The 27,785-nt window shown below is 40.1% G+C and overlaps 1 protein-coding gene across 1 annotated transcript; it reads left to right on the forward strand.

Annotated features, from left to right (window-relative positions):
* Positions 1–1,609: 1,609 nt before the first annotated feature.
* Positions 1,610–20,203, forward strand: LOC149275872 (WD repeat-containing protein 1). The gene is made up of 15 exons (XM_089504213.1): positions 1,610–1,625; positions 2,357–2,478; positions 3,919–4,009; positions 4,495–4,642; positions 9,563–9,743; positions 12,831–12,908; positions 14,769–14,849; positions 15,201–15,434; positions 15,573–15,660; positions 16,546–16,702; positions 16,795–16,882; positions 17,201–17,311; positions 17,946–18,119; positions 19,286–19,430; positions 20,094–20,203. The coding sequence occupies exons 1-15, from the start codon at positions 1,610–1,612 to the stop codon at positions 20,201–20,203; spliced, it is 1,824 nt and encodes a 607-aa protein (XP_089360339.1).
* The last annotated feature ends 7,582 nt before the right edge of the window (positions 20,204–27,785 follow it).

A 27,785-nucleotide genomic window follows, 5' to 3' on the forward strand; every position in this document is an offset into this window, starting at 1 on the left:
AGAATTATTGCATGGAAAGAGTTAGAATACTAGCATTTGAAATACGCTGGGGTGTCTAGTTTACAAAAATATACGGCTTAATGATGGTAAATTGAATTGGCCAGCTTCAAAGATGTTCCAAATAGCAAATGGGGGCAAAATTACCAGATTTGTAAAAAATGGTTTTGAAAAAGCAAAAGGAAAAAAAAACCATAAAAGTATTGGGTATTTCTAAACTCAGGACAAATAGTAGGTTTTCTCCTTAGCTTTTGTAGATGAGGAACAGATTTTTCAAATAAGTATTTTTAAAAAAAAATTTCAACATATATTTTTTCTTAATAGTAAACGAGATTAAACTATTAAAAAACTATTATCTTCTTGTTCTTGTTCAGTAAATAAAAAAGAAGAGAAAACTACAGCTGAACACAAGCACCGCAGAAATGTTAAAACAGCCATTGTCACAAAGGGTACAAAAATAAGTAAGAGCTCTGCCCTTAAAGGGGTAAATAAAGCTTCTATTACATCTGAATTATGTAATCGTCGCCTATCTCAACAAGTGCTGCGGAATAACCCAAGTCTCGTGCAAAGCTCTTCTTTTACTTCTCCATCTTAGGCACGGACATAAATCTGCACCAAATTTGGTAATAAAAAAAAAAGAGAGGGATTTATTTCACCCTCAGAGGGACGCAGAGGTAACGTTTATTGCATCATCAAGATGACTCTCTATGTAGCCATGAGCTCAGCGGGTTTAATTAGTTCATGACACATGTAAATTAGCATGAAAGAAACCGCGTCAATAAACCAGCTCAGGGAGTGCTTTGAAAACATTTACACCCGCAGCAGTGATAAGCACGGCCCCCTTCCCAGACTAGACACGAGCCTGAAGGCCTGGCTGCCATATTTGTTGTGGGCAAATACATCCCTATGTTGAATGAATGGCATGAACGGTAAAGTAGGAACCCTTGACTACCCCAACTGGTGTGGCAACAACAGGGGGACTATACTATGCTGCCGCCCCAATTATGTTATTTGTTCCCGCTCTAAATAAAATACAAACCTGACGTATACATACAGACGACTCTACTCACAAATCGGAAATGCTAATGAAAACCCTGTTCTATGCGATCAATTTAACCGATTTTTCTGGAGTAGACCTCGAGTTTCGGACATAAATGTTTTCTTCCTTAATCATGGGGGCGGAAATGGGTGAAACTCGGGTTTACTTTAGGTCTATGCGGTGTATTGTGCTTCGATCACAGGCTGCGTCTCTATTACAGCGCAAGCATAACAGACAGGGAGATCAGCATGGGTGGGCGGGTTTTTTTTTTTTCGTTGAGCCCTCAGTAAAGATGGCGGACGGCGTGTAATGACGTCACACCGCGGCAGCCCTTTAGAATGCTGTGACAGTACGAGGGTTTAGCGCTGGAGGCAGCCGGCTGGAGCTTCAGCAGAGCAGTGCTCGTTGTTGACCATATATGGTCAAAGCCACAGGGAGACGTCGCAGCCGCGAGCTCACCGCCGGCTTCCGGGTTTGAAGACTGAAGCGGCAGCAGAGCCGAGTATTTGAGAGCAGGGAGCGCGGGCAGCGACATACACACATTCGGCACAGTTCCCGGGCGCACGCATCAAGATGCCCTACGAAATCAGTGAGTGCTGATCTGTACACACTGTCGGGGGGGCACATACCCGCACACCTCTGGGCTAACGCGCAGGCTTGTCACGACTTCCCTCAGCAGGAGTCCGCCGCATCCACACCCAGGCTGCAGGGGACCTCGCTTCCATTTTTCATTCGTGTAAGAGTTTCGTGGCTCGCTACGTGCTGCTGGCCCCAGCGTAGCCCTGGGCTTACTGGACTACAACACCCATCATCCATCTGAATGACAGGTCTTGTAGTTAAATCCCTGGAGAGCCAGATATCCCCCCCTGAGAGCAGCAGGTTGGTGGGTTAGCCCCATCCCTGTACCCTGGACAGATGTTTCCGGCTGTACAATGACAGCCTCCTATATACACATAGGCTCGCCCGCTGTGTACTCTCTATACGTGGCGCTGTAGGTATACTCCTGCTGCACCTATATTCTCCTGCCCTCCCCGCGTTGTAAGGCCCTGCTTCTGCTTCCTCTACTTCTCTTCCACTTTCCCACCCAGCCTGTTGCAGCCGAGCCTGCTGCAGCTTCTTCATTCAGCGCACACGCCTGCTGTCGGCAGCACTGGCTGGAGGAAGCTTTAGCTGCTCTGCTGCTGCAACAGTTAAAATCCTCTGTGGCTTCATTTACCTTGTGAGGCAGATAATGTGACGGCGAAGACTTTTAACCCTTCAGTGTTTGTGCCGGTATCATATATTTATATGTTTAATGTATATTTATTTGTTTTTCTTTAGAGAAAGTATTTGCGAGTCTTCCTCAGGTGGAGCGAGGTGTCGCCAAAGTCCTCGGAGGAGACCCGAAGGGGAATAACTTCCTGTACACCAACGGAAAGTCTGTGATCATCCGGAATATCGAGGTACGCGCCACCAGCCCCCCCCCCCCCTTAGCTGTCACTTTCTAAACATAGGTCTGGAAGCGAGCTCATTCCAGCCGGCGTCTTCTGAAACGGCTTAACGTTGTTTAGAGGAGCAAACAGAGGGTCGGAGGTGTAGATGTAATGTAAGGAAGGTTTACCTTACTGAGAGGGTAGTAGATAAGTGGAACAACTCCCCAGGAGTAGTGGTAAGGGGTAGTACAGTGAGGGAAGTTAAACATGCGTGGGGTAGGGATACATTTTTGAGATGAGACCAAGGATCTGTTTATTTTTTATTATTTTAAATATAGTCTTAAATTCGAGTAAGTGAATAATTCACTGTTTTTTGTGTTTGTTTTTTGTGGTTATTTAAGGAGTAAGTGAGCGTTATAGTTGGAAGATGATTGTATCGTTTTCGCAGTAGTAGTAGATGCACGGCTGCATTGCCTTTGGGAGGTATAATGTGAGTCGGTGCCGCTCCCAAAGTTAGCTCGGTGACTCATTTATAGTTGCAGTAAAAAAGCCGCTCCGTGATCCTGAATAAAGCCCTTTTTCTGTGTTTTATGAACCATTTTCTGAAACGTTTGGTTTGGTTGCAGCGCAGACGGATAATGACATGCAGTCCACTCGCATTCGTCAGCCGGTGGAATTCCCGGCTCGCCTCTGAAATCCCGTAATTACGAGCGGGCTGAAGAGAGCCTCCAGCGATAGAATATTTAAATACTAATGCTCCCCTCTGCGAGCCGATCCCCCGCTCCTCTGTTTTTTTAAGAACGATTCCTTTGGACTGGGGGGGGGGGGGATTCTATCTGCTCGCCGACTGTTTAAATCCGAAATGTACCCTATGTGGAAACCATAAGCGTGTTGGGTCTCTGTGCTTTCGGTAGCCCTGGATCCGTAGCAAAGCCCTGCGTGGCTGCGATGACCAAATCACAGACTTTGGGGCGCATACAGTTGGCGTGTGGCGTTTATAACCCTTTTGCTGTAGTTGTGCTTTAGGTCGTTGTACAGATGCAAAGCGTATGGGAAATGCGCCGCTGTCGTGTAAGCACGAGAGGAACTGCAGTTTATCTGAAACTTTTTTATTTATTTATTTTAATAAAAAGTACAACTTTTTTTTTTTTTCTCTTTTCCCAACAAGTGAACAATGGGGATTTTTTTTTTTTTGAATGATCTGTTTAGCAGAAAAATTACTCTGGCTGCTATGGTGATAAAACAAGTTTATTTTATTTATTTTTTTAAATTACGGTTTTTCTTATTTTCTTCATCCATGCATAAACTATTTACTTTCATGTCATTGTTCGCATGATCCTCTCTGTACACCCCTCCATATAGCTTTCATTGAACATTCTTTTATGTCACATGTACAGAATAGTTTAATGTAATCACATGACCCAGACCCTTACTTACATACATGTGATCATACGGTGTTTTGGTTTCTAGAATCCAGCCATTGCTGATGTCTACACAGAACATGCTCACCAGGTGGTGGTGGCGAAGTACGCCCCGAGTGGGTTCTACATTGCATCTGGAGGTACGGTAAATGATTGCTTTGTCAGTAGTATGTACCATATGATCAAGTAGCATGTCTCAACTCGATCTGCCCTGTTCCGTCATCACTACCTTTCTAAACTGGTGCTGGGGTTGTTGCCTTCTTTCCTATTGATAACAGCCGTTCGTTGCAGATGTGTTGGTGCAATTCTATACATTAGGATGTAATATTCTGACCTGATAAGTAAAGGGGAAGTATCGGATACTTAAAAATAAATATATATTATTATGCGGCAGACTAGCCTAACTCTCCCAACTTGGATCAGAAGTTGTGATTATTATTTATGATTAATTTTTTTTATTGAGTAAGTAACTCCAGCTGTTAACTATCATCATTCTAGAAAGAGTTAAAGAATCTTGCTTATACCATATAACAGAAAACCTATTGTTAAGGAGTGATGAGAAATATGCCATCCATTAAGGAGCTGACTGACTACCATGGTGATGAGAATATACTTCTCTTGACAGATGTTTCTGGGAAGCTGAGGGTCTGGGACACCACGCAGAAGGAGCACTTGCTGAAGTACGAGTACCAGCCGTTTGCAGGGAGGATCAAAGATATCGCCTGGACCGAGGACAGCAAGAGAATAGCCGCGGTGGGCGAAGGAAGGGAAACGTAAGTAATTCTCATCGCAAAATGCTGATCTTCCCGATAAAATGACATTTTAGAATGGGAATTCATTCTTTTTATATTGTGAAAAGGCAAAGATTATTGAATTTGCTTCTAAATGTTTGGTGTATTTCAACAATAATGTCTGTTCATGTTCATTCATAGTCCTGTTGGAACGCTCTAGTAGAGTGCTATTGTAAATGAGTTTTTATTATTTCATCAAATACCCCATTTATTTGTAGCAGACCTTGAAACAATATTTGTACTTTTAAATGTTCGTTGAGTGAAACAAACTAAAGCCTTAACAATTTTGTGCAGGATGATATTATACTATACAAAAATGTTTAGTCCTAAAGCTCTCCGCTCTGCGGCGCTGCATTGTGTGTAGCCAGAGGAACAATTACCAACCGTATGGTGGGGTTGAGTATAATACAATGGGGGTCTCCGTATTGTAATGTCATGGACCTTTTTATATACAAATGTTTTAAAGGGGGGACATTTCATTAAACGAATGGTTTTAGCATTAAGTATATACAATGTAGTTGGTTTTAGGAAGCATTTTGCGTGCATACGACGCCGAACTGATGCTTTTTTACTCAGCTTAACAACTTGGTCATGGTTGTGTTTTTTTTTTTGTTTGTTTGTTTTTTTGAACATTAACTTGGGGTTGTGTGGAAACACTGTACATAATGCCATTGCCATTCCCTCCACTGGCTCCCAATACCCTCCATAAACTCCTAGCCCTTGATAACACCACCCTTCTATCTCTGCCCATTATCACTAAATACTCTGGTGCTCTGTCTTTTTACTACATCGTTCTGTAGCAAAGATGTAGAGTTTAGGTTACTTTAGCTGGGGGGGGGGGGGGGGGGAAACATGTATGAAGATCGTTATTGTCCCTGACGTGGTCCATGCAGCCCTGTGCAGCAAACACTGGGAACTTTCTAAATGAGCCGAGTCTTGAGAAAATTAACCCTTTAATAGCCCATCGTAAGGATTATTTTACTCTAGTGACTCGCCAAATGGCTCAAATAGCGGTCCTAATTGAAACTTTTACTTGCCATTATTTGCCTTGATACACTTAATTGGATCACCTGCATTCAAGTAGGCTATCTCGACCATAGCATACTGTTTGCGAAAGCACCAATTGGCTTATATGTGATCAGAGCCTTGCACAGTAGGAAGGAGTCGGTTCCAGACTGTGTGACCCTGAGAATCCACCCCTTCACCCCGAGATTGGGGCAAAAACCCAGAGAGTTCCCAGGTATACATGTGAAGCACACACGGTTAAAGTGGCTTCTCAGGGGTAGTCTCAGAGAAACTGTCCTGTATCCCGTAAGGCAACTTGTCCCGTGCAAATCATTGCAATAGGGTATTATGGTTTAAATTCTATGTGCTTTTGCGGTCTTTTAATAGATTTTGAGCACTGTGCTCTGAGGTTGTGACTGAGACTTGCCATGTAATTCACACGTTCCAGATATCGGTCCTTATAACCAATTCCGTCTGTTTGCCGAGCCCAGGAACGAGATTCTGTGCGCACGCGAAGATTGGGATTTCAGGTCACTCTTCTGTCTTTATCCTAGCTGGAAAATTCTTCGAATATGGATATTCCTATTAAAGTAGTACATTGAAAATTATCCTCTCCTCAGTAGAGTCAAGAGTATTGATCTGACAAGTCAGAAGCAACATTTATTATAATATTACCCTTGTAAGCAAACTCTGCTGCTTTAACAGCGTAACCAAGTTATTGACCTTCAAACTTGTTTCTTCAGAACTCCTGATGTAAGCGTGTGCTCCTACACTGAACACACTACTTGTCTGTTTAAAGAGGTGTTTGGGAATGAAAGCTCACTGTGATGGACGAGGAACGTTTTCCCCTCCCCCATTCTAGCATCAGATTAAAAAAATGTCACTTCAACTTTTACATGGACAGACCCGATTAATACACCCACCTCCTCGATTTAAATATTTTTATCAAACTCCCCGTATGGCCATTGACTAATTCCACTGACTGGGATTTAGGAGACCTTAACCCCCCCCCCCCCCCCCCCCACTTGTTCACTTACCTGAAAATTCTTGGACTTCAACAATCTTTTGTCTGATAGAAGAATGATGATTTCTGGTTTACATTTTTGATACTTTGTTTTGATTTGATTTGCATTAGGAAACATAGTATATGTCTTATTATGGTATAATATAGTAAATATACATTTTTAAACAGCTGTATATTAACCCCTTAAGGACAATGGGCAGTCCCTAAACCCATTGAAAACAATGCATTTTGAGCCTGTACATATATGGGCTTTGTCATTAAGGGGTTAACCATTGATGCCTCGTTGCATTATGGGGAGCAATAGAATAGCTCGGTTTTAATCACCCACTCTTATATTATATTTTATTCAATATATCCTGTGTTTACTACCTCTGATATCTCGGCAGTCCTTCCAGTCCGGTGATTGTCGTGTGATCTGCCGGGAGGCCGCCTCATGAGAACTCGGTACTAATAGATGGCATGTAAATACCTGCCCCATGATAACGGGATGGCTTCATTTACACCGCCTAGAGCTTACTAGTGTTTAGGCTTCTGATATGGTCACAGGCTTCTGGTGTGGCCACGTGCCCCCACGGTACTGTGATGACCTAGCATTCTAGCCACATGGGTGGCATTTATAGTCTTCCTCAGTTTCCCCTTTTTTTGAAAATTTGATTTGGAATTTGGAAGACTCTTGTAGAACTGGACAAGCCAAATAACTAAAGACAGTTTGCATAACAGAATCTCAACAACAACAATCCGAGACCTCCACAATACTGTCTGAGAGGAAGGTAGTCGTGACGGCCATGACATTTACCATGAAAACAAACAACTTGCTCTTTATAAGAGATGGCGATAGCCAGCCTTGATGTAAGCAGATCTGTCACTTTCCCAAATGCTGCGGTTCAGTATACTGAGATATACACGTATACAGTGTGTATGTGTACTGCAGGGGCACATATGGATCATTACTTCTACGTGATATTATTTCCCATGAATATGTTTGGAAATGTGTAATGTACCTCAAGATGAGACTCAAGTAGTCTTCGAAGCTTGCAGTCTGACATCATTCGACTAGCCGTGAAACCAATATGAGCAAATCTAGTAAAGTCCTAAGGAGGGTAAGTGTTAAGCATGGATGGGTTGGATGCTGTGGCTTCAACATCAATTCATTCTCTATACGTTTAGAAATCAAGTCAGAAAGGTCATTGCCACGAGCCTCAAAACACGAAGCAACACACTTCTGCCTTGTGTTTTAATTGTTGGGATTATTTTGTCAGCTGTGCAATGATGCTGCTGAAAATCCATCCGATGTATTATTTTGTCATTTTAATGTTCTTGATTCAGGAAGTAGCAGCCCCTTAAACACCAGTCATGTAAATGCAGGAAGCTGCAGCCCCTGAACGGATTGTGGTTTTAAAGAGGAATGTTCCTACAATTCCTGTGTTAGTCTGAAGAGAACACTGGAAGTTTTAAGATGTTTGGCGCTGTAACAGAATGACACACTATGCTGTCATTATATATGGAAATGTATTGATGGAGACATAACTATGGATCTGCTTAATTATCTGTAATGAATGTTGGCGCCTTCAGTAAATGTATAGATAGAACCGTGTATTTACACGATAGATGGCAATAACCAGGATAGTAATTCCATAGCTGTACGTGCATATTTATATGTGTGTGTGTGTGTATATATATATATATATATATATATATATATATATATATATATATATATATATATTATATTTTATATTACTTACCTTGGGCTAAGAAGCTGCAGCTTTTTGTGTAGTTCTGGGTTTAAGTCAGTGGAAGCGATTATGTGCAAATACACGTGGGGGGCATTAGATCCTTGTGACCAGCATACCAGCACTTCAGTGAATGGCACTGGATACATGGCATGGCAGAAGATTCGGCTGAACACATCCCCTACATGGCTAATAGCTGCAGGAAGGGGGCAAATAGATAGGGGGTTATGTAGAATTGATTCCAATGACGGTGCTTCCCTTCCAGCAGCTTATCAGTGGCGAGAAGCATTGGGTTATGAAGGAGCCTTGTGAAAATATTCATTTTTACACATTGGCGATGTTATGCTGTCCCTTTAAAAACTGAAAAGAAAAACTATTCCAGATCTTTCTTAGACTGCCTTCGGATGATGGCTCCTTTTCCATAAACCGTCCGTTCTTAGCACTTCGCTCTGTTTGCGTGTCTCTCCCACACACCCGGGTTTCTATAGCTACGCGTGATTTGTGGATTTTTCCTGTAACTCGTATACTTCTGTGAGCAGAGTGTGTTCCAGAGATAAGATTTTATTATGTAAACTTCCAGCTGAAATATGTCATTTTATTTTTAGTCTCTATTGAAACCAGTTAGATTGCTTTTTATTCCTTTTGCACTTGATGGGTTTTTATCTCTTGTTCCTGTTTTAAAGCGCGTTTTGTATGTGTAGGTAATGTCATCTTTTTGCTTGTTTTTAATTGCATTGCTTACCTGGAAACATTGGCAGGCAGCACAATCCAGACGTTGACTGCAACTCGAACTGATGCCAATATATGGCTGTCTATGAAAAGTATTGTTCATGAAGTGACAGTCCTGTTTCAAGATTTAAATGTCACTTTTCTTTGTTTTGCATACTTTTAACCGTTTCTTGTCCCTTTGTTTAAAATATATTTTTATATATAAAATTATACATTTTAGCATTTTTTAAAGGTTCATGGTTATACATGGTGGAACATGACTAATGCATTATGCTGTAAGTTGTTTTAACGGTATCTGTATCAAAATCTGAATTATGGATTGCTTATTTGTATTCTCTTTTGAGTAACTTCTGCATTGCCCTTGTCTCCCCCGCGCCCGGCAGTTTCACGGCAATTCTTTTTATCTTTTAGGTTTGGTTCGGTTTTCCTCTGGGACACCGGCTCTTCCGTTGGGGAAATTGCCGGTCACAACAAAGTCATCAACTCTGTGGACATCAAACAAACGAGGCCCTATCGTCTGGTCACCGGAAGTGATGATAACTGCGCTGCTTTCTTCGAGGGACCCCCCTTCAAATTCAAGTTTACTTTAAGCGTGAGTTGTACTCCGTTATCCACGGTTTCATGTCACTGAATGTTTTGCAGAAATATAATCCATTCCTTTTAACATCCCAACACCTCAGACGTATGCGGAACATGTTAACCCGTCATGTGTGCATATTCTAAGCAGTGCTTGTATGATGTGCAATGTGGCACTAGGCAAATTACAGGATGAGGTCAGTTTGGAGATTATCTATTTGCATATAGCTCGTCTTGGCTAGAAATTGGTGACTCTGAGCAGATACTACTTTGCATTCTCCCTTCAGTTTTAGTGTCCTGAGCTGAGCCATTCTCTTGTGTTTTTAAGAGCGCTACGTCTTTGACTTTTTTCTTCTTTTGAAGAAAATGTATGTTCTTGTAATTGCCTTTATGTGAAACTTGTTGATGTTAACTTGGTAAGGGATGGAAAACCTAGGTATAGAGTTATCACTGGCATTGGAGAGGGCCATCTATGGTCTGTGATAGGATTTAGAATGTAGAGAAGGTGGAGTGATGGGGGCACCATGGACTAAATAGTTGTAATTGGCTGTTGGATAAAAGTAGTATGTGGTGGGGTTTTTTTTGTTTGTGTTTATTTCATTCCGCCTATTCATTAGAATAACTCTATAGGTTATAGATAACGTTGCTTATATACAACATTCTTCACCAATGTTACAAATGAATTCCGAAAATAACTTTACATTTCAACCTACCTCAACACTTAAATACATGTAATTTTTTAAATCATTTTGTTTCATAGGAGACTTTTTATTTATTTTTTTTATTTTTATTTTTACGGACAGAAGTATTGTGCCTGGCATCCTTAGGTTAAAGTTTGAAGAACGCTGATTTTCGACATGTCGGTTTGCATCAGAAAATAAAAAAAACTAATTTTGATTGTTGAGAGAGTTAAAAACCTTGTAGGATGCGATGCCAAATAAGCCCCTGTAGACATAAAGCCGCATGTGTCCATCAGACATGTTCTGCTATTCAATCTGCCCCATGAGTGATTTTGGAAGGTGTGGATGGTGACCGGGCACAGAACACCACACTTGCCTGATGGCTAATCTGGGTCTGGCCAGCGGTCAAGAGGTGGGGGGGGGGGGGGGTGAATCCATGACTTGAGCTCCAAACCTTAGAACCAAGGGAACCTCCTGACTTTTCTCTGGCTTGCTGAATTCTAGCTACTGAAAGAGCTCATACATACAGCTAACCCAACAGGCATTCATTATTCACTGACTGTGCAGTTCAGGTAAATAAGGTTAATATGCTTACAACAATCTAGACATTTGCCAGGTTACAGAGCCGCCGGGATCTGTTATAGTGATGGTTCGCTTGTGACTTTCCGTAGGAGTCTTTGATATGTTAGGCTTGGATTTTGTTTATTCCATCTGTTTTTCCAAATTGGTTGCGGAGAAACCATAAATGCACAGCTTTGTATCTTTGAGTTTTTTTTGTTGTTGTTTTTTTAGACGTTTGACCCTAGTCTACCTTTTACTCAGAGTACCAATTTAATGATTGTATTCTTAATTTAGAGACCAACCCGTGAAATTCCAGATCTAACTTTTAGAGAGACAATCGAATCTCCTTTACGTTCTCGTAATTTGACTGCTCTTTCAATATTTATGTATTATCTGGTTTCGGACAGTAGGATAAAACTCGTAACAGATTTACAGATGCCGCTTAGTATTACTTTTTTAATGTGTGACACTTGCCACCCTGATTATTTTAATAAGAGGATAGCCCCATGATGAAGCACCAAAAAGGGATAGGGAGTGGAGCTGCTCTGTCACTCCTAATCGGGATGATCTTGGAAATACCAGTCTGTATGAAGACGCCGACGTTTGGGTAAAAGCGACACAAAGCGTTTCATTTTTATAATCTTTTATCTCTTTTAATCTGTGCTCGCCGTGTCGGCAATGTTTCTGCCTGATCTGCACAGCTGTCTGTCGGGATTATGTGTATTTGCCGTGACTGCTGTGTTCCAGGGTTGAGCGTTATCGTTGCATATGGAAAATCTGTGTTTGCTGGGACGCTGTCATAACCGAAAGATTTTGTGTTTTAAATTGGAAAAGACAATCCGTGTACTCGTGTGAGATGTTCTGCATTTAGAAGGCTTACTTTTGTGTTCTTCCAAAACTCTCTTTAGAATGTTCTGAGTTCACATGCCATAAAACGGTGCTTTAATCGGTTAGACTCGCATGTGAACGCCGGCGTCAGTTATCGGGACGGTTAACGGTAACCGCAATATAGATTCAAGGTTTGATTTTCTAGCTGCAGACACATAAAATGTAATATACAGCTTGTTGCATATCATAGGAGACTTCTGTGATCTCTGGGTTTTGTTGGGTTCCACAGTGGTCTTGTGTATGGTTCTTCAATGGCTAAAAGGTTTTTTTTATTTTATTTTGAGTGCCGTTTAATTGATACTAAATAGTGTTTTATATAAAACGCTTTCATAAAGCAGAGCGCTGAAAGCCATAGAGCAGTCTTCACAGTGAAAGCCCAGCTTGGTGTCCCGGTGCAATTAATCCATGGAAACTAAACTAGAGCAGCGGTCTTTATAAATTAATCGGCTGTTTTCCACATCTTAAGCTTTTCATGTTGTTTAACCCGAGAGGTTTCCTGCAACCTCGGCTCTAAAATAAAAAAAAATAAAATTATTAAACTTAAAGCCCTCTCCAAACATATAACAGGCAGTTCTTTTTTGTGTCCCGGTCTTACAAAGTCAGTATTGTTTGGTCATTCGGTTAAGTGTGATCGTCGGCTTCCTTGCCTACAAAGCAACCCGAACGTTGGAATTCATCGTCTGGGGACCCGCATGTTGACCAATACTGATGTGGATGCCACCTGTCAAATTTTTATTATAAATCCATGCATCTTCTGGCTCGTCTACAATATCCACATAATGAACGGTTATTCAGATGAGGATTTTACAGACGTTTTATGAATATGCCAATATTTTATAAAATGGAAATAAGTCTCTCATGAAGCAACAATTGACAACCAATCTGATGTTAGTTTTGTCATTCCTTTTACTTTAGAGACTATATGATTGCAGAAAGTTTGTTTTGTGTTCAATGATATTCTTTTTCTTCGTCAGGACCACGGCCGATTTGTTAACTGCGTCCGTTTTTCTCCTGACGGCAACCGATTTGCCACCTGCAGTGCCGATGGTTATGTAAGTTTATTAAAACAATATCTCTTATGTCCTCTCCCTTCGTTCTTTAGATAAACAAAATTAAATAAAACCAGGGTTGTCTTTTTTCTTTTTTTTTTTTGTGTGCTAAACTACGGTACTGTATATAGGTAATTTATAGAAAATATTTATTCTGCTGCAAGATTTAAATGCTTTATCTGCTCTCAAGCACCAGAATACATTATGTCAGGTTTTATTAATGCGGTGTGAAAAAAAACACACAACTTTTTGTTAACTGCTTTGAATATGGCCGTAATAACTAGTGATATGTTGACGAGGGAATACGTCCCCCATCTGCCACCTGCTGGTCCTGTGTGCAGGTAAACCTCCAAGGCCCCGTGCCTGCTCCCCCGGTAACTCACATATGTACTGACACTCACGCTTACACAAACATACACATACTAAGATACACTTTTTCTCTCATATATATATATACGTACTCGCTCACGTACTCAAGGACCCACCAACATCGGATTGGCCCCTTTTTGTGAAGACCTTTGGACCAGCTCAGAGGGCTACCTCAGTCCTTAATCACTGCTGTGTCTTCCTGTGCATAGTACTTGGATATGATGTCATATTCAGTGCCCCGCACTAGGTTTCACATGATAAATGCTATAGAGGGCTGCACGTAATTGTGCCTATTTCAGGGGAGTTTTGTGGGGATTTATTCACTAAAAGGAGAGTTGTGGTTTCATCTACTCTCCTTAACTTATTATGAAGGACCAATAATGGCAGGTTGTGCCAGTAAGAAGTATACTTAAGAAACCCTAACTATACATTGTAGAACACCAACCAATGTCTCTGGTGTTGGCCCTTCATAACGTATAATGACATCAAGAAGCTTAAACCATAACTCGTTTTCAACTAGCTCTATGGTACAGTATGGAGGCCAGATGCCCAAGTGAAAGCTTAGTAAAGTGGCTTATTGAGCATAGTAGGAACCTTGAAAAACACTTAGAGGTCTACGTATATGAATACCCTTTAAATCCCATGACAAAATATTCAAAAGGGTTGTAAGGTATAAAATTATATACCGTATTGGCTCGAATATAGGCCGCACTTTTTTCCCCCACTTTAAGTCTTTAAAGTGGGGGTGCGGCCTATATTCGGGGTCTAGCGCCCCGACGCCCAGGACATGCAGTCCCGGGCGCCGGGCAGGGTTGGGATACAGATCCCCCGCAGCAGTGCAGGGGACCTGCATCCTACTCCCCGATACGCTCAGACAGCCTCCCCTGCCAGCACTTTCCACGGGGGGGGGGTGCCGGCACGGGAGGTTGTCTCAGCTTTACCTCTGCCCCCAAGACTTACCAGAGGAGACTCCCGGGTGTCTTGCGGGGCTGGCGGGGGACATCTACGCAATACGTGTACACAACTTGTGTACGCGTATTGTGTAGATGTCCCCCGCCAGCCCCGCAAGACACCCGGGAGTCTCCTCTGGTAAGTCGGGGGGGGGGGGCAGAGTGGCAGCATATCTCGGCGGGGGGGGGGGGGGAAGGACAGTGGCAGCATATCTCGGGGGGGAGGAGGAGGACAGTGGCAGCATATCTCGGGGGGGGGGGGACAGTGGCAGCATATCTCGAGGGGGGGGGAGGACAGTGGCAGCATATCTCTGGGGGGGGGGAGGAGGAGGAGGACAGTGGCAGCATATCTCGAGGGGGGAGGAGGACAGTGGCAGCATATCTCGGGGGGGGGGGGAGACAGAGTGGCAGCATGTTTTGTTTTTTTTGTGCTTTTTTTCTTTAAAAAAGCACCAAACTTTTAGGGTGTGGCCTATATACGGGGGCGGCCTATATCCGAGCCAATACGGTATAAATTTTTTAATTTTTTTTTTTCCTTCTCTAGATTTTCCTGTATGACGGCAAGACTGGAGAAAAGATTGGAAGCCTTGGTGGTGATAAAGCACATGATGGCGGCATTTATGCTGTAAGTTTATTTATTTTAGATTAATTCTAAATTTTGAAAGGTGTAAGATTTTAGCTCCCTTAATGGCTTCTTAAATGGTGCTTAATGCCACAACAAAATAATGTTCAAATAGTTTTTAGCTCTGGCCTCTTGTATTTATTGCTCAAGATGTTATTTCTCCTTTGTGACATAACTCAAATGGTGGCTCTTCAGAAGAAAATGCTCTACCCCATAAATGCACTTTTGTTAAATATGTTTGCCGTTTTATTATTTATTGTGTGTCCCCCACAGTCGTTTGAGTGCCAAATTTGGCAGTATATCTTTAGTGTGTATCGATTAAGCCTTTCAACAAATTTATTTGTTTTACTGCAGATTAGCTGGAGTGCTGACAGCACCCAACTCCTTTCTGCGTCTGGGGACAAAACTGCAAAGATCTGGGATGTGGCGGCCAACTCGGCAGTGACCACGTTTCACCTTGGATCGGATGTGCTCGATCAGCAGTTGGGCTGCTTGTGGCAGAAGGATTATTTGCTGAGTGTTTCTCTGTCCGGTTACATCAATTATCTGGACAAGAATAACCCAAATAGACCTTTGCGTGTGATCAAGGTGCGTGTTTTTTTTTTTAGTTTTTTTTTATTGTATTTATGTTGGAATACCATTTCCTATGTTTTGTGTGATATGTATTTTATTTATACAGCTATGCCTGCTATTATCTTGTGAGTTATTTTGTTTTTGTGCTTGCAGGGACACAGCAAGTCAATTCAGTGTATGACAGTCCATCAGAACGATGGACGATCACGGATATATACTGGCAGCCATGATGGGCACATCAATATCCTTTTTTTTTTTTTTTTTCTTGCATGTTTTACACACACACACACACACACACACACACTTTCCTTAACAATGATTCTCCTTTTCTTCAGACCTTTCTTTTGATACCATATTTAGGTGTATAGTCCAACATTTAGTATGGATAATACATTAAAGTTATCAAAAACGTTTGAGGGAAAAAAATATATTTTCTAATATTTTACTATGATTGTCCCCAAACCAGTTCAGTTGTCCAAAATACCACAGAATATATTAAGCGTCTTGAATTTGGTAAAAAAAACAAAAAAAAACATGCATGGGATTTTTCTTCTTCAGGGCACGACATGGAACATCCCCATACCCTTTTCCAAAGTTAAAGTTTTTAAATTTTATTTTTGAAACATACGTCTCGTTTTACCAGCCCAACAGCTCAAAACACTCCCGCAAAAATGTATGTTTGGAGAGAAGAGATCCCAGTGCCATAATGACTGATTCCCCGCCCCCCCTCCCCCTGCATGGATCAGACAGTTTTTTTCAGTGTGCCAGGTGATCTATAATAAAGATTTTGAATGGGAAGCACCATTTACTTCAAGGAAGTATCGCTTGATTGTGCAAGAGTGTTCGGCCCGGGGAGGGTGAATGGCAGGTTTCTTTCTTCATGGGGTGCCATGCCATCATGATATATTTTTGGGCCACTTTTTTCATGATGGCATGGAACATAATGAATGCTTTAACAAGTTAAATATAAGAGGAGAAAAATCAGACCCTACGTAGCTTTCTGAAATGACAACTTAAATTTTGGAACTGGTAAGTAATGTCAAGAAATGTGTGAATGTTTTGTTTGTGCACACACTATATGCTAAACTGTTTTGTGAAGATGTATTTTCTTTAACTCTTGTTCTACATTATTGGGATGCGGAGACAGGAGAAAATGATACTTTCACCGGAAAAGGTCACTCCAATCAGGTGTCCAGCATGGGCGTAGATGACTTCAACCAGCTGGTCACCTGTAGTATGGATGACACCGTGCGCTACACAGATGTGGCCAGCAATGCATATAAGTTAGTGTCAATGATTTGCCAATTCTGTAGGAAATTTGTTTGCATTTCACCCAACAAGAAACTCATGATGTAACACTCTATTCCATATGTAGTCCTCAGGATGCTATAAAGTTGGACGTCCAGCCCAAAAGCGTCGCTGCTGGTGCTGCAGGATATGCTGTAGCCGTCTGCATCGGACAGGTAACATAATGAAACCCCGCTGGGTAACAAAGTCTAAAGGGTATTTCACATTGTTTTTTTAGGCAACAGATTCTTCTTCTCTCCTTTTTCTTGATATAATGGCAAAAAAGTTTCACATGTGAGATTGAGACTGTGGTTTACCATAATGATTTATGCTTATTGTAATAATACTTTAACTTGGTGTTATTTCAGCTGGTTGGGAATCACGCATGTTTTAGTTGAACATCTAGTCGGCCAAAAGATGTAACAGGATGGAAAAGTATCTCTTTTTGAAACTAGATATTTGTGTTTTTTTTTTTTTTTGTTTTTTTTTTACAGATTATTCTGCTAAAAGACAAGAAAAAAGTCTTCACGCTCGACTCCCTGGCTTACGAGCCGGAAGTGGTGGCCATTCACAAAGCTACAGGAACGGTTGCTGTTGGAGGAGCAGTAAGGATGGAATTAATATTGATAATCTGCCTTAAGAGTTGAAGTTTAAAGTCAAGTGTTTTTGCAACTTCCTATTCTTTCATTGAGCTTGTGTGAAATAAAATGTTTTATCAAACTAAGCTGGGGGGGGGGGGAGAATACAGCCTTTAAACAGAACACAATACATGAATTCTGTGTTTTTAGAAGTGTCCCTGGCAAAGAGATGCTTGGATTAAGCATATTAAACATATGTAAGAACTAATAAGGAGGCTAGGGACATATTGTGTATTTAGACTTAGTGATTATGTAACCGTGATTAATAATGGTTATTTAAGTGGTTTATTCAATGTCTCTGCCTAATGACCTCGGTGTTTGCTTAGTTTGGCCTTACTAGGAAAAAACAAGCAGTATTGTATAATTTGTCATAGCCTGAAGATCATGGTCCATTCGCTGTTGACCTATAAGAAATATCTATTGTGTATTAGTGTAAAAGTGATGTGTAGAAAGCCTCTGTTCTCTAGATCACAAACTAACTTTTACAGTATACAGGTACTTTGCCTGTAGTTCCATCTTTGTAGTAGATGTATGTTCAGGGATATCCTTCTCGTTCACATGCAGCTCCCTCTCTCACTGTACCGTGTTCTTACCTCTGCAGGACGGCAAGGTCTACCTGTACTCCATCCAAGGGCTCACCTTAAAAGATGAAGGAAAGGCTCTGCCAGCCAAAGGTGCCGTAACAAGCCTTGCTTATTCCCACGACGGGGCCTACCTTGCCGTTTGTGATGACAAAAAAGTGGTCACTGTGTTCAGTGTTGCTGATGGATACGTGGTAAGTGTGTAGCGCATGCCGTTTATGCATCATTGGACGCTATACAGTAAAGTTGCTCAGTTGTGCTGACTGACTGAAGAAAGCATGTTATGTGCAGCACTCGTGGTGTTAAAGGCCACTGTTGGCTGGCCTAGAACATTCTTTGTCACCAACTAGTTAATATAGAAATTTGGTAATGGTGTTTTGTTAGTTGGGTCATAAAATTGCAATTTTTCCCTAAAGTGTTTGAGCAGCTGTTCAGATATTTACCTTTCTTCATTATCTCTGCACATTATTTCTTCTGCGTTTTTAGCTAATGGGAAGATAGTGTATCCAAGTTTCCTTCACTTCAATTTTTTAACTAAATATTGTTTATTAGGAAAACAAGTGGAGACTGATAGTGTAATATTTGACCATCAAAGTAAAGCTAATGAGGCGTTTCTAAAGACTCTTCTACGTTGAATAACAAAAAATCCAAGTCCTTGTTTTTATTTACGGCAATAAACGTATAACCTCAAGGTTTCTACAGATTAAAAAAAAAACAATATATGTTAAAAAGTCACCCAAATAAACCTCAAAAATCAAAAACCTGTTCGAGCAAGTTTTCTCAGATACTACATGTTGTAATGTTTAAATAAACTTGTGTAATGATATTTTTATACATTAAAATAAAGTAACCCGCTTCATGTGGATACCATGAGGTACGTTTTGCCGATTTATTTTTTTTTTGTTGTTGTTGCGAATCTCCATAATTATACAGCTGACTATCCCATCTCTGAGCTGCTGCCAACTGGTTCAGGTAGTGTTGTTAGAAGAGTAGATGAGGATTGAGGGGACTTCAGGATGGGAAATTTGTATTTAAAAGTTATCGTGGTGATCGTTCCTTTTTAAGAACGAAGGCACTGATCATTCTACATGCCTTGCTTCCCATAGCGAGTTTGTTGGAGATGTATTTAAGACGTTTCTGTCTTCATATTGACAGCCATGCAAAGTATTGTAATGATGATGTTCTAGTATACACGTTTTAAATATTGTCTCAGGCAGGAATTGGTTACTGCTTCTCATTGAGTATGTTTTCTGGTGTGGTCCACTGACCCAAACGTTTTGAGCCCCACTGTCCTGCGTCAAGAACAGTTGGGACTTTTTATAATTCTCAACCTGCATCGTTGACTTAATTTACTTAACAGGAACAAAACAGTTTCTACGGACATCATGCCAAAGTGGTCTGCGTTGCCTGGTCACCTGACAATGAGCATTTTGCCAGCGGGGGCATGGATATGATGGTTTTTGTCTGGACCTTGAGTGATCCAGATGCAAGGCTGAAAATGCCAGGTAACTTTATTTTTTTAATGTATATGTGTCCGCAATACCTGCACTTTTTAAAATGGGTCATAGCAAAATATATCAATGTTTGTAATCCTTTGTCAAGATCTAATTATAATTTTCCACAAAATGAGGTACCCGCAGGTCTTTTTGAAGATCACAATTAATTTGAAGTGCATGTGCAGCTAGATAGATAAACTAATATTTTAATGTTTCTTTCTAGGGGCAAAATAATCTGCCCAGGATTTGCCACAAACTCTGTTCTAGCGTACAAAATATATATTATTTCATCCGCTGTAGTTTTTCAAAGTTGTGTCAAAGCAGCAATGGCGATTTAAATATCTTACCCTGATCAATTTGGGATAGCTGTTACTGTGATCATTTATATATAATATACACACTTTTTTTTAATTATTATTTATTTAAAGAAAATGAACCAAGAATTTGTCTTTTTAAAATCAGCCTGCATGAGTGCCCTCTCTTAAAATCATTATCTAATGTAGTATGTTTTGGATTTGGTGAAATTATTTAAAACCTAAGACAGTGTTAGCTTTAGGTTTGTTCTCCAGTCACAAAGGCAAGCGTCCCCATCTTTTGCAGTGCACTTTTTTTCTTCTTCGCTGCACAATTCCATTGATGTCTCATTTTGCTCTCTTTTCCTTCTTCTCCCAGATACCCATAGACTGCACCATGTGAGCGGTTTGGCCTGGTTGGACGAGCATACATTGACTACCGTATCCCATGATGCTTGTGTCAAACAGTGGACAATTACCTTCAAATGAGAGAACTTAAAAGAACAAGATGATCAGGGACTAGAACTACTGTATTTGAAAGAATAAAAGAAATCTCTAAATATGTTATATGCTTTGGCTCTTGTGCCACTTACTCATTCTTTAAAAGGTGGTGTCTATATCTTTACAAATGTCCTTTTTCCGAAGCTTTAGTCGGTGACCGCTTGCACATGATCCCTTACGTGTAATCTGTGATGATTGACATTCCAGTGGCAGCAGGTGACCTTCACAGGTTCAAACCATATGACACTTTGTAATATCCACCAATCCATGTGCTACATATCAGCATGGCATCAGATGGCGTCTCATTTTCAGAACATTTCTGTATCCACAAACAGTGATGGCGGTTTTGGTCGTTTTTAAATCCTTGTGTGCCGGTACTGTCTTGTTGCTCTGCTTGTCCATACTGCATAAAAAAAAAAAAATGCTGCCTGAAATTTCCTCCATCTGAACGTGGGGTACCTGATGATAATAAACATTTTTATGTATTTCAAGTGCTGTTTTGTGGTTCAATTCTGAGCTAATATGAGGATTTTTAGAGTAACGTATATTGGTTGTGGTACAGAACTTCTTTGAAAAGTGATCAAACTGACTGAACTGTGAGCTTCGCTGGACCAGCTCAGCTCTTGTAGGAGAAACGTGTTTGGGTTGGCCTTTGTAATGCGTAGTGCATTTAAAGCGTAAACCCCATATGTTCTTGGATACTTGAAATGTAAAAGTTGTACATTGTATTTGATTGTAATAATATATACCAAACTAATGTACTCCACTTGACCATGCCATAAGAAATACATATATTCAGAAGCTAACTTAGTATGAAGATGCCCGATTTAGTTACTTGTGATCTGTACAAAGCAACCAGAAGATGCATAAATCCTTTCACAAAAAAAAGATGTGGGGTTTTTGTACTGAAGATTTTTATTTTTTAATTTTATTTAAGCCGAATCTGAGTGATTGAGTCACGCTTGGTCAATTTGCCTGAATACCACATAAAAGAAAAGGATACAAACTCCTTTAACGTATAGTTATAAAACAATCTTATGATCTAAAGTGGGAAGTCCAATCACTGACTTGTGATTTAATAAGCATTGGTCGAAAACTTTTTAAAATGACCTTCATTTAGAGCAATACATACATATAATAATGCTTTCAAAAATAGTTAATAGTTTATTTTAATCATTTAACAGAATGCAAAGTGAGTGAACAGAAGAATAATTTAAATCAAATTTGCTGTGGCCACCTTTTGCCTTCGAAATGGCATCAATTTGGCGCTCCAGATGATAGAGCCTAGGAAGGCGACTTGCGCTAAACATTGTAGTACTTCAGAATGGGTTTGCAGGCTATGGCATCTAGAATTACCGTTGGCTTCAATCCAGTTTTGCAGCTAAAGGTGCCAATTGACCCCTAATATACCCTCAGTTTATCTTGTAAAATGTTGCTTTGCGTCGTTGGCTGTCTACCCTGCGGCAGTTTGACACCTGGACAATGTGGACGCGGTGAATTTAAGGCATCTGGATAAATAATTTATAAACCTACAACAGCTGAGCAATTAGAAGACAGAAGGTCCATGCCAATGTGGACGCCTCCAATAAGAGAAGACTGGGCAGGACTGGCGTGTGTAATGGGCAGTGGGTGGTTTAAGGCTCTACCAGGGCAGAAGGATTCTGACGTGACAGTCACAGCAACTGGTCTATGGATGATTTGGGACATTTTTGACTGGCACACCATTTTAAGATAACATTGTATTTGCTTTATGTGTTAGCAACTAAGGCAACAACCTTTTTGGATCAAGCACTCTTATAGATTGCAGGCATGCATTTTTACATTTTTCTTAAGGGTGGGCCGCTTACTCAAGCACATATGTACACGTATGTTTTTATGAGCGTGCCACGGGTTTATTCACTAAATAGTGTTGCCTGGAGTGTTTCCAGTGTTTCTCCTGTAAAAATTATGAATAAAGCAACATTTTGGGATGGCTCTTAATAATACACAGCAAACTTAGAGAATTGAAACCACAACTCTCCTGCTTTGTTGAGTAAACCATACATTGTGTTCCTCGGTCATTGAATCTGCTGCAACAACTTGTCTCCCTGGGAATTCTGTAAGAAAATGCCACAATGGGTAAAAAATAAATAAATATATATATATATATATATATAATATATATATATATATATAATAGCTATTAGTATTCCTCCGATACAGCATATAGTGGAATCAATTAGGGTTTTATTTTAATGATATCTCCAGCATTACTTGTGTGTTATTTAAGGCCATCTTAAACCCACTGCAGTTTCCCTTGATAATGTATAGTGATATTTACATTTCCCAGATCTACTGTAGTCTATCTCTTTGGTGAATAGCCCCCACTGATAGGAAAGAACTTCATGACAGACGCTCCATAGGTAGCTGCCTAGTGTAACTGTGGTATTGCAATCCCCATGAATGGGGCAGGAGAGCGCATTCTACTTTGTGGATAAGTGGAGTAGAGCTCCATGTGCAGATTTACCTATTTTGGTGTTTATTCAAAATGAGAGAGCTGACAATGAAAGTTTAATCTCCTTCACGTGACTATTCATTATTAAAAGACAACACTGGCATATTTATCCAGCAAAAACAGCTGAACTCGCCCCTGAAATTATTTAACTATGAATTTTACAGGGCCAACCAAGCTCTTCCAGGAGCAGCAGAAGCTCACTGGGGTTGGACCTTCATAATGTATAATAAAGTCACACTCCTTCATAGAGCGAATAGATCCCTTTCTCTTAATGCATCATAAATGAAAGAATTGGTAACCCTTTCTATGCCATACTGTACACTAACCCAGGTTTTAAAAGGTCCCATTGAACCTGAAATGCTCATATACCAAGTTTACAGATATGTCTTTGTTTTGTCCGGCATGCACCAATGAATTTTGACCCTCTTGGTTTTCCAATCTCTAATATAGTAGGTTAAGTAGTTTTTTTTCTTTAAATGTTTGTGTCACTATTTAAACTCACCTTGGATGGTGTCACAGTGATTTTATGGCATCAAACTATGAACCCACCGAAGGCTGGTTCTGGTGTCTGTTTAAACACAGGGATTGATTGCTTTACATCAGAATATTGAACGCAAGCTCTGGAAACCAGGGTGGTCTACAACTCTACAAGTGGTCTACAGGCTGATTTTGGAATCGTAGAATACCAAGTTCACTTGAAGAGATTTCTTGAAGGTCATCTCATTTATCTAGTTATGGATTATGCATGACCAGTTTTGCCTTTTTGTAGGAGAAACTCGCTGAGGTCTTCATGTGTAGGGGTATCATGGTGCCGAAAATTCAATTCACCTGAAAACAAAAGCTTTATAAGCAAGACTTCTTTAGTCAAGCCGTGTTTAAAGCAATGCACGGTACTGCCTTATATTACAACTATGTGTACTAAAGTTGGTGTTCCTGTTTTTAACATTTTATGTTAAGCACAGAAACAGATCCCTCATTTTAGTCTTTCCTCTTAAGGTTAAAAACAACATAAATCAATGATTTCTTTTAATTTTTTATAATGAAACATATTAATGTCTGCGTTCGTAACACATGACAAGTAAGTGTTAAAATGTTAAAAATGAATGAATAAGGCAACACTTTGGATAAATAAATCATTTCTGGTAGTGTTTAGGAATTCACAAGCGCTTTGAATAACATTGCTAATGTTAAATTTAACTTGTGTTTAATGCAATGCAGGTGGAACAGCAACCTGAAATATTTCAAAACAGTATGGCCTATGGAAAGGCCCATCTTCAGATCAAGAGTGTAAAGCAGGTGTGAGTAATACATAGTAGCCTTTCCACTTGGCTAAGCGAAGCCATTAAAATTTTTAAATAATTTTAGCTTTGCCAATTGATTGTGAAATTTTCAGAAAATAAAGGGCTTCTGCTGGTGTCTGTGTTAATGTTGTATTCATTGATTTTTTTCTTGAGGCAGACTGTGATAACAGGGAAAACTTACACATACAGAATACAAGTATTTAGAAATAATAATAACTAATAAAATACATTCCATGCAATGGAACAAAATAACTGTAAGACAGTGCCAATGGAAAAAGATGTGTGATGTAATGTATGGCCATGACCACCAGGGGGAGGCATGGTATTATCTACTGCATTATTTTACATTTCTTTCTCTGTATCTTTCTTTTTAACCATAAAAAAGAGAAAAGGTCGACCTGCAATGAATATTGGCACCAACTTATAAGGATGTGATGTACTACATATGCCACAGAGCTTCATGAAGATTGGAATACATAGTAGTTTGGGTTGAAACCAACTATAAGCTGCTGAAATAGATATCAATGTAATAAAATGATGTCATCAGTAGTTCGAACCTACTAAAGGTATATTCTGGAATGGATTTTGTCCAATGACAAAATTAGTAATAGTTTTTATGAAGGACAGATTGTGTCAGACTAACTTAATTGGATTTTCTAAAGAAGTAAGCAAAAATACCGGTACACACCATGGTCAGTAGATGTAACTTATTTGGATTTGGGTAAAGCATTTTCATACAATTACTTATAAAATGTTACTGTACACATTAAAAGAGATAGGATAAGGTGACATTTTTTGCAGCAGGGTTGAAAACGGGCTTAAAAATAGAGTTCAGATAGTAGTTTTTACTGGAATTTTGCAAACGGAGGTGGTGCTTTACACTCCTCGCTGTATCATCGCCCCCCCCCTGTGAAATTCATTATGGAAAGAATCAAAATATACAAAGTTGGTGACAAGAACCAGATCCCTGCATCTCTCCACTTTCCTGACTATGGAAAGCAAATGTGTTGCATACCTGTGTGGTCCTCACATGTTAAATACACTGCAGTATTGGGTAGATTCATTTAGCAGCCATGATTCATATGCTCAGATGTTTGTGGCAGTAAATAAAATGCACTTTGGTCAGTGGGTAGTTTTTGTAGATGCACAGGATTCGTGCCAGATCCACAAGCCTTTCAATCAAACCGATTTGAGACTGTAAGGTTCTTTTTTTTTTTTTTCAGGGCCGATCTTTTCTAGCATATTTTGCCCAGTGTGCATAGGCTGGTTCTCCAAAAAATAAAGGATGGGATAATGAAGTAGGACAGCTAGAGGATTAATATGAAGCAATAAGGTTTTCATGTTTTTTTTGGGGGGGGGGGGGGTCGTCTTTGTTGTAATTTTATAGAATACGTGTTTTGTAGAATTATGCTCTTCGTAAGGTTCACCCAAAAGCCAGCTCATGGACGTTCCAAATAACTGACCTTACCATACCAACTTTCTGACCTCTGACCGACAATGATGAATGATAGTGAATAGGAAAAAAGATTGTTAATGAGACGTGATACTGAAATTAGTTCATCATGGCACGAATATGGAGAGAGGTAACTTTTGGGTAGGCCAGGAGAGAAGTGATTGCATGTTGGCTTGTATGACCAAATCAACCATTTTCCCCAGGACACACATACATTCCAGACGATGCTGGCCAACAAGTAAGTTCTGCCCCGAAGTATTACCAACTAAATAACTCCCTTTTGTGAGTTTATACATCCCTCATACTACATGGCAGCCCATTACATAGGCTAGTCTGCAACATATGAAATATATACGTGCCAATATGGGCAGAAGTGACACGTAAGGCAGTAGACAGGATGGTCGAGAGATGTGAGGACAAATGAGAATAAAGCAAAGTTTACATTAAAAACAGAAGTCATTCATGGTTCCTGTAAAAATAATGTCATTTATATCTCCCATAATTAAGAGGAAGTGCTTCTAGTAAAGAATTCTGCCGTGATTATGAGCTGCACGCTACATTATCTGAATTAGCATTGTAACAATTCATACTCCAATATGCAGGGACAATCAACTAAGTGATCATGCTGCCAATTACGACAAATTATATTTAGACATAAAATTCTATTACTGACCACCATGTGATGTAAATTACTTTGCATGTTCTATATTTATTGAGAAGGAGACAGGGCAATCTACTCTCATGGCTTTACTGCTGGCGAAAGGAACACATTCCATAGTAAGTAAATACTTTTCACCCTGAATATAAAAATGTATTTTTATTTTTGTATAAAGTTGGGGTTAAAAGGTACACACAGCATAATAACTACTAGTAAATAATACACTGTTTTAGACCTCAGTTGTGTGTAATATTGTTGGATTAGCTATATTAATAATACAGGAAGATCTAATAATGGACAACCTAAGTTCTTTTTTTATTATTACTGATGAGTGAAACTAAATTAGTGCTGTCCATCATTTTTATATGGGGGCCATATATTGTTTCAGAGAGAATCGTATATGGTTCCAAAGAGAACTGAATTTCCAGATTCCCATAGTTTCCTAAGAGATTCCTGATATATCTCAAAACGTCCAGGATTCTATCTCAAATAACCAGTTTTAGCCTTTACTGTGAATGTATAATTTGCACCCTGAATGTTTTGAAAATTTAAGAATTATGTGTGTGATTTCTCATCATATAAGTGGGCAAGTCAGGAAAACTGAATGTCTGCGCTCATTAACGAGAACCTTATATTGAAGACCTTAGTAGCTGAAGGCCTTACGTTCTCGAGTCACTGAGAAAATGTGTATGGCTTGGCCCTTGCTCAATGTAGCATTGATTAATGCATTAACCATAAGCTTAAATTCAGATAGGTGCTCCCCTAGGCCTGACCCAGAGGCCTGACTCCTTTGTAATCGTCTCATTGTGTAGCTGGATACAGAGGGACTTGATCGACAAAACAGGTGATCTGCCCCCGGTTTCATAGCCAGGGGGACTACCACCTCCTGGACCTGCCACCCTAGGCCTAGTTGGCATAGACAAGGATACTTCATTGTTTAAATGAATGTATTTGTCCTAAGGCAGTTGTAATACGGATATCCAAACATGATTTTAAATAAGACTTTAACTGTTAGACCGTTGTTTTGTTAAAATTCTCAGTAGAAAGTTTTCAAGGATGGCAACTCTGCAGAGACTTCATTTTTTAGTAAATAAAAGGACACACTAGGAAGGGAGAGGTGTGTGTATTGCATGGAACAGGTGGGCGAGGAGGCGGCTGCTGTGGTCTCCAAGAGTCTTTATAAAGTTATAATGGGCACAGCCCACCATACCTGGCAGTCTGCCTGGAAAAGGTGAGAATACTGGAGAATTTGAAGATGAAAATACTGACAGATGGGAGAAGATTCCTAATTGACTGTCTGCAGGTACCAAAGTATTTTAGAATGTTCTAACTGCAATTCTGTTCCGACAGAGGGTGTTCACTGTTCTCTGTGCCCTGCTTGCCACATTCTGTGATATTGATAGTATTTTTCTTAATATTGTTCTTAACACTTCTAGTGCTAGATCGCTCAGTAATGTAGTTCTTTTAATAATTTGCATAATCCTCTGGCTTTTTTTAGAGTCGTTCTTATGGCCCTTTAACTCCTGACGGTGAAAACCTATGGACTTCCGCTTCCGTAGGTTCGCCGTCAGGAGTTAAAGAGGGGAGACAGGCCAAGTTCCCCATCAGGAGTTAAAGGGCCATGCAAACGACTCTATAGGTCGCATGCAGGGGCCTCCTCTGGC

The sequence above is a fragment of the Sceloporus occidentalis genome, unplaced genomic scaffold (assembly GCF_023333645.1).
Source record: "Sceloporus occidentalis isolate IW3139 unplaced genomic scaffold, rSceOcc1.0.p SCAF_260, whole genome shotgun sequence".
Classification (NCBI taxonomy): domain Eukaryota; kingdom Metazoa; phylum Chordata; class Lepidosauria; order Squamata; family Phrynosomatidae; genus Sceloporus; species Sceloporus occidentalis.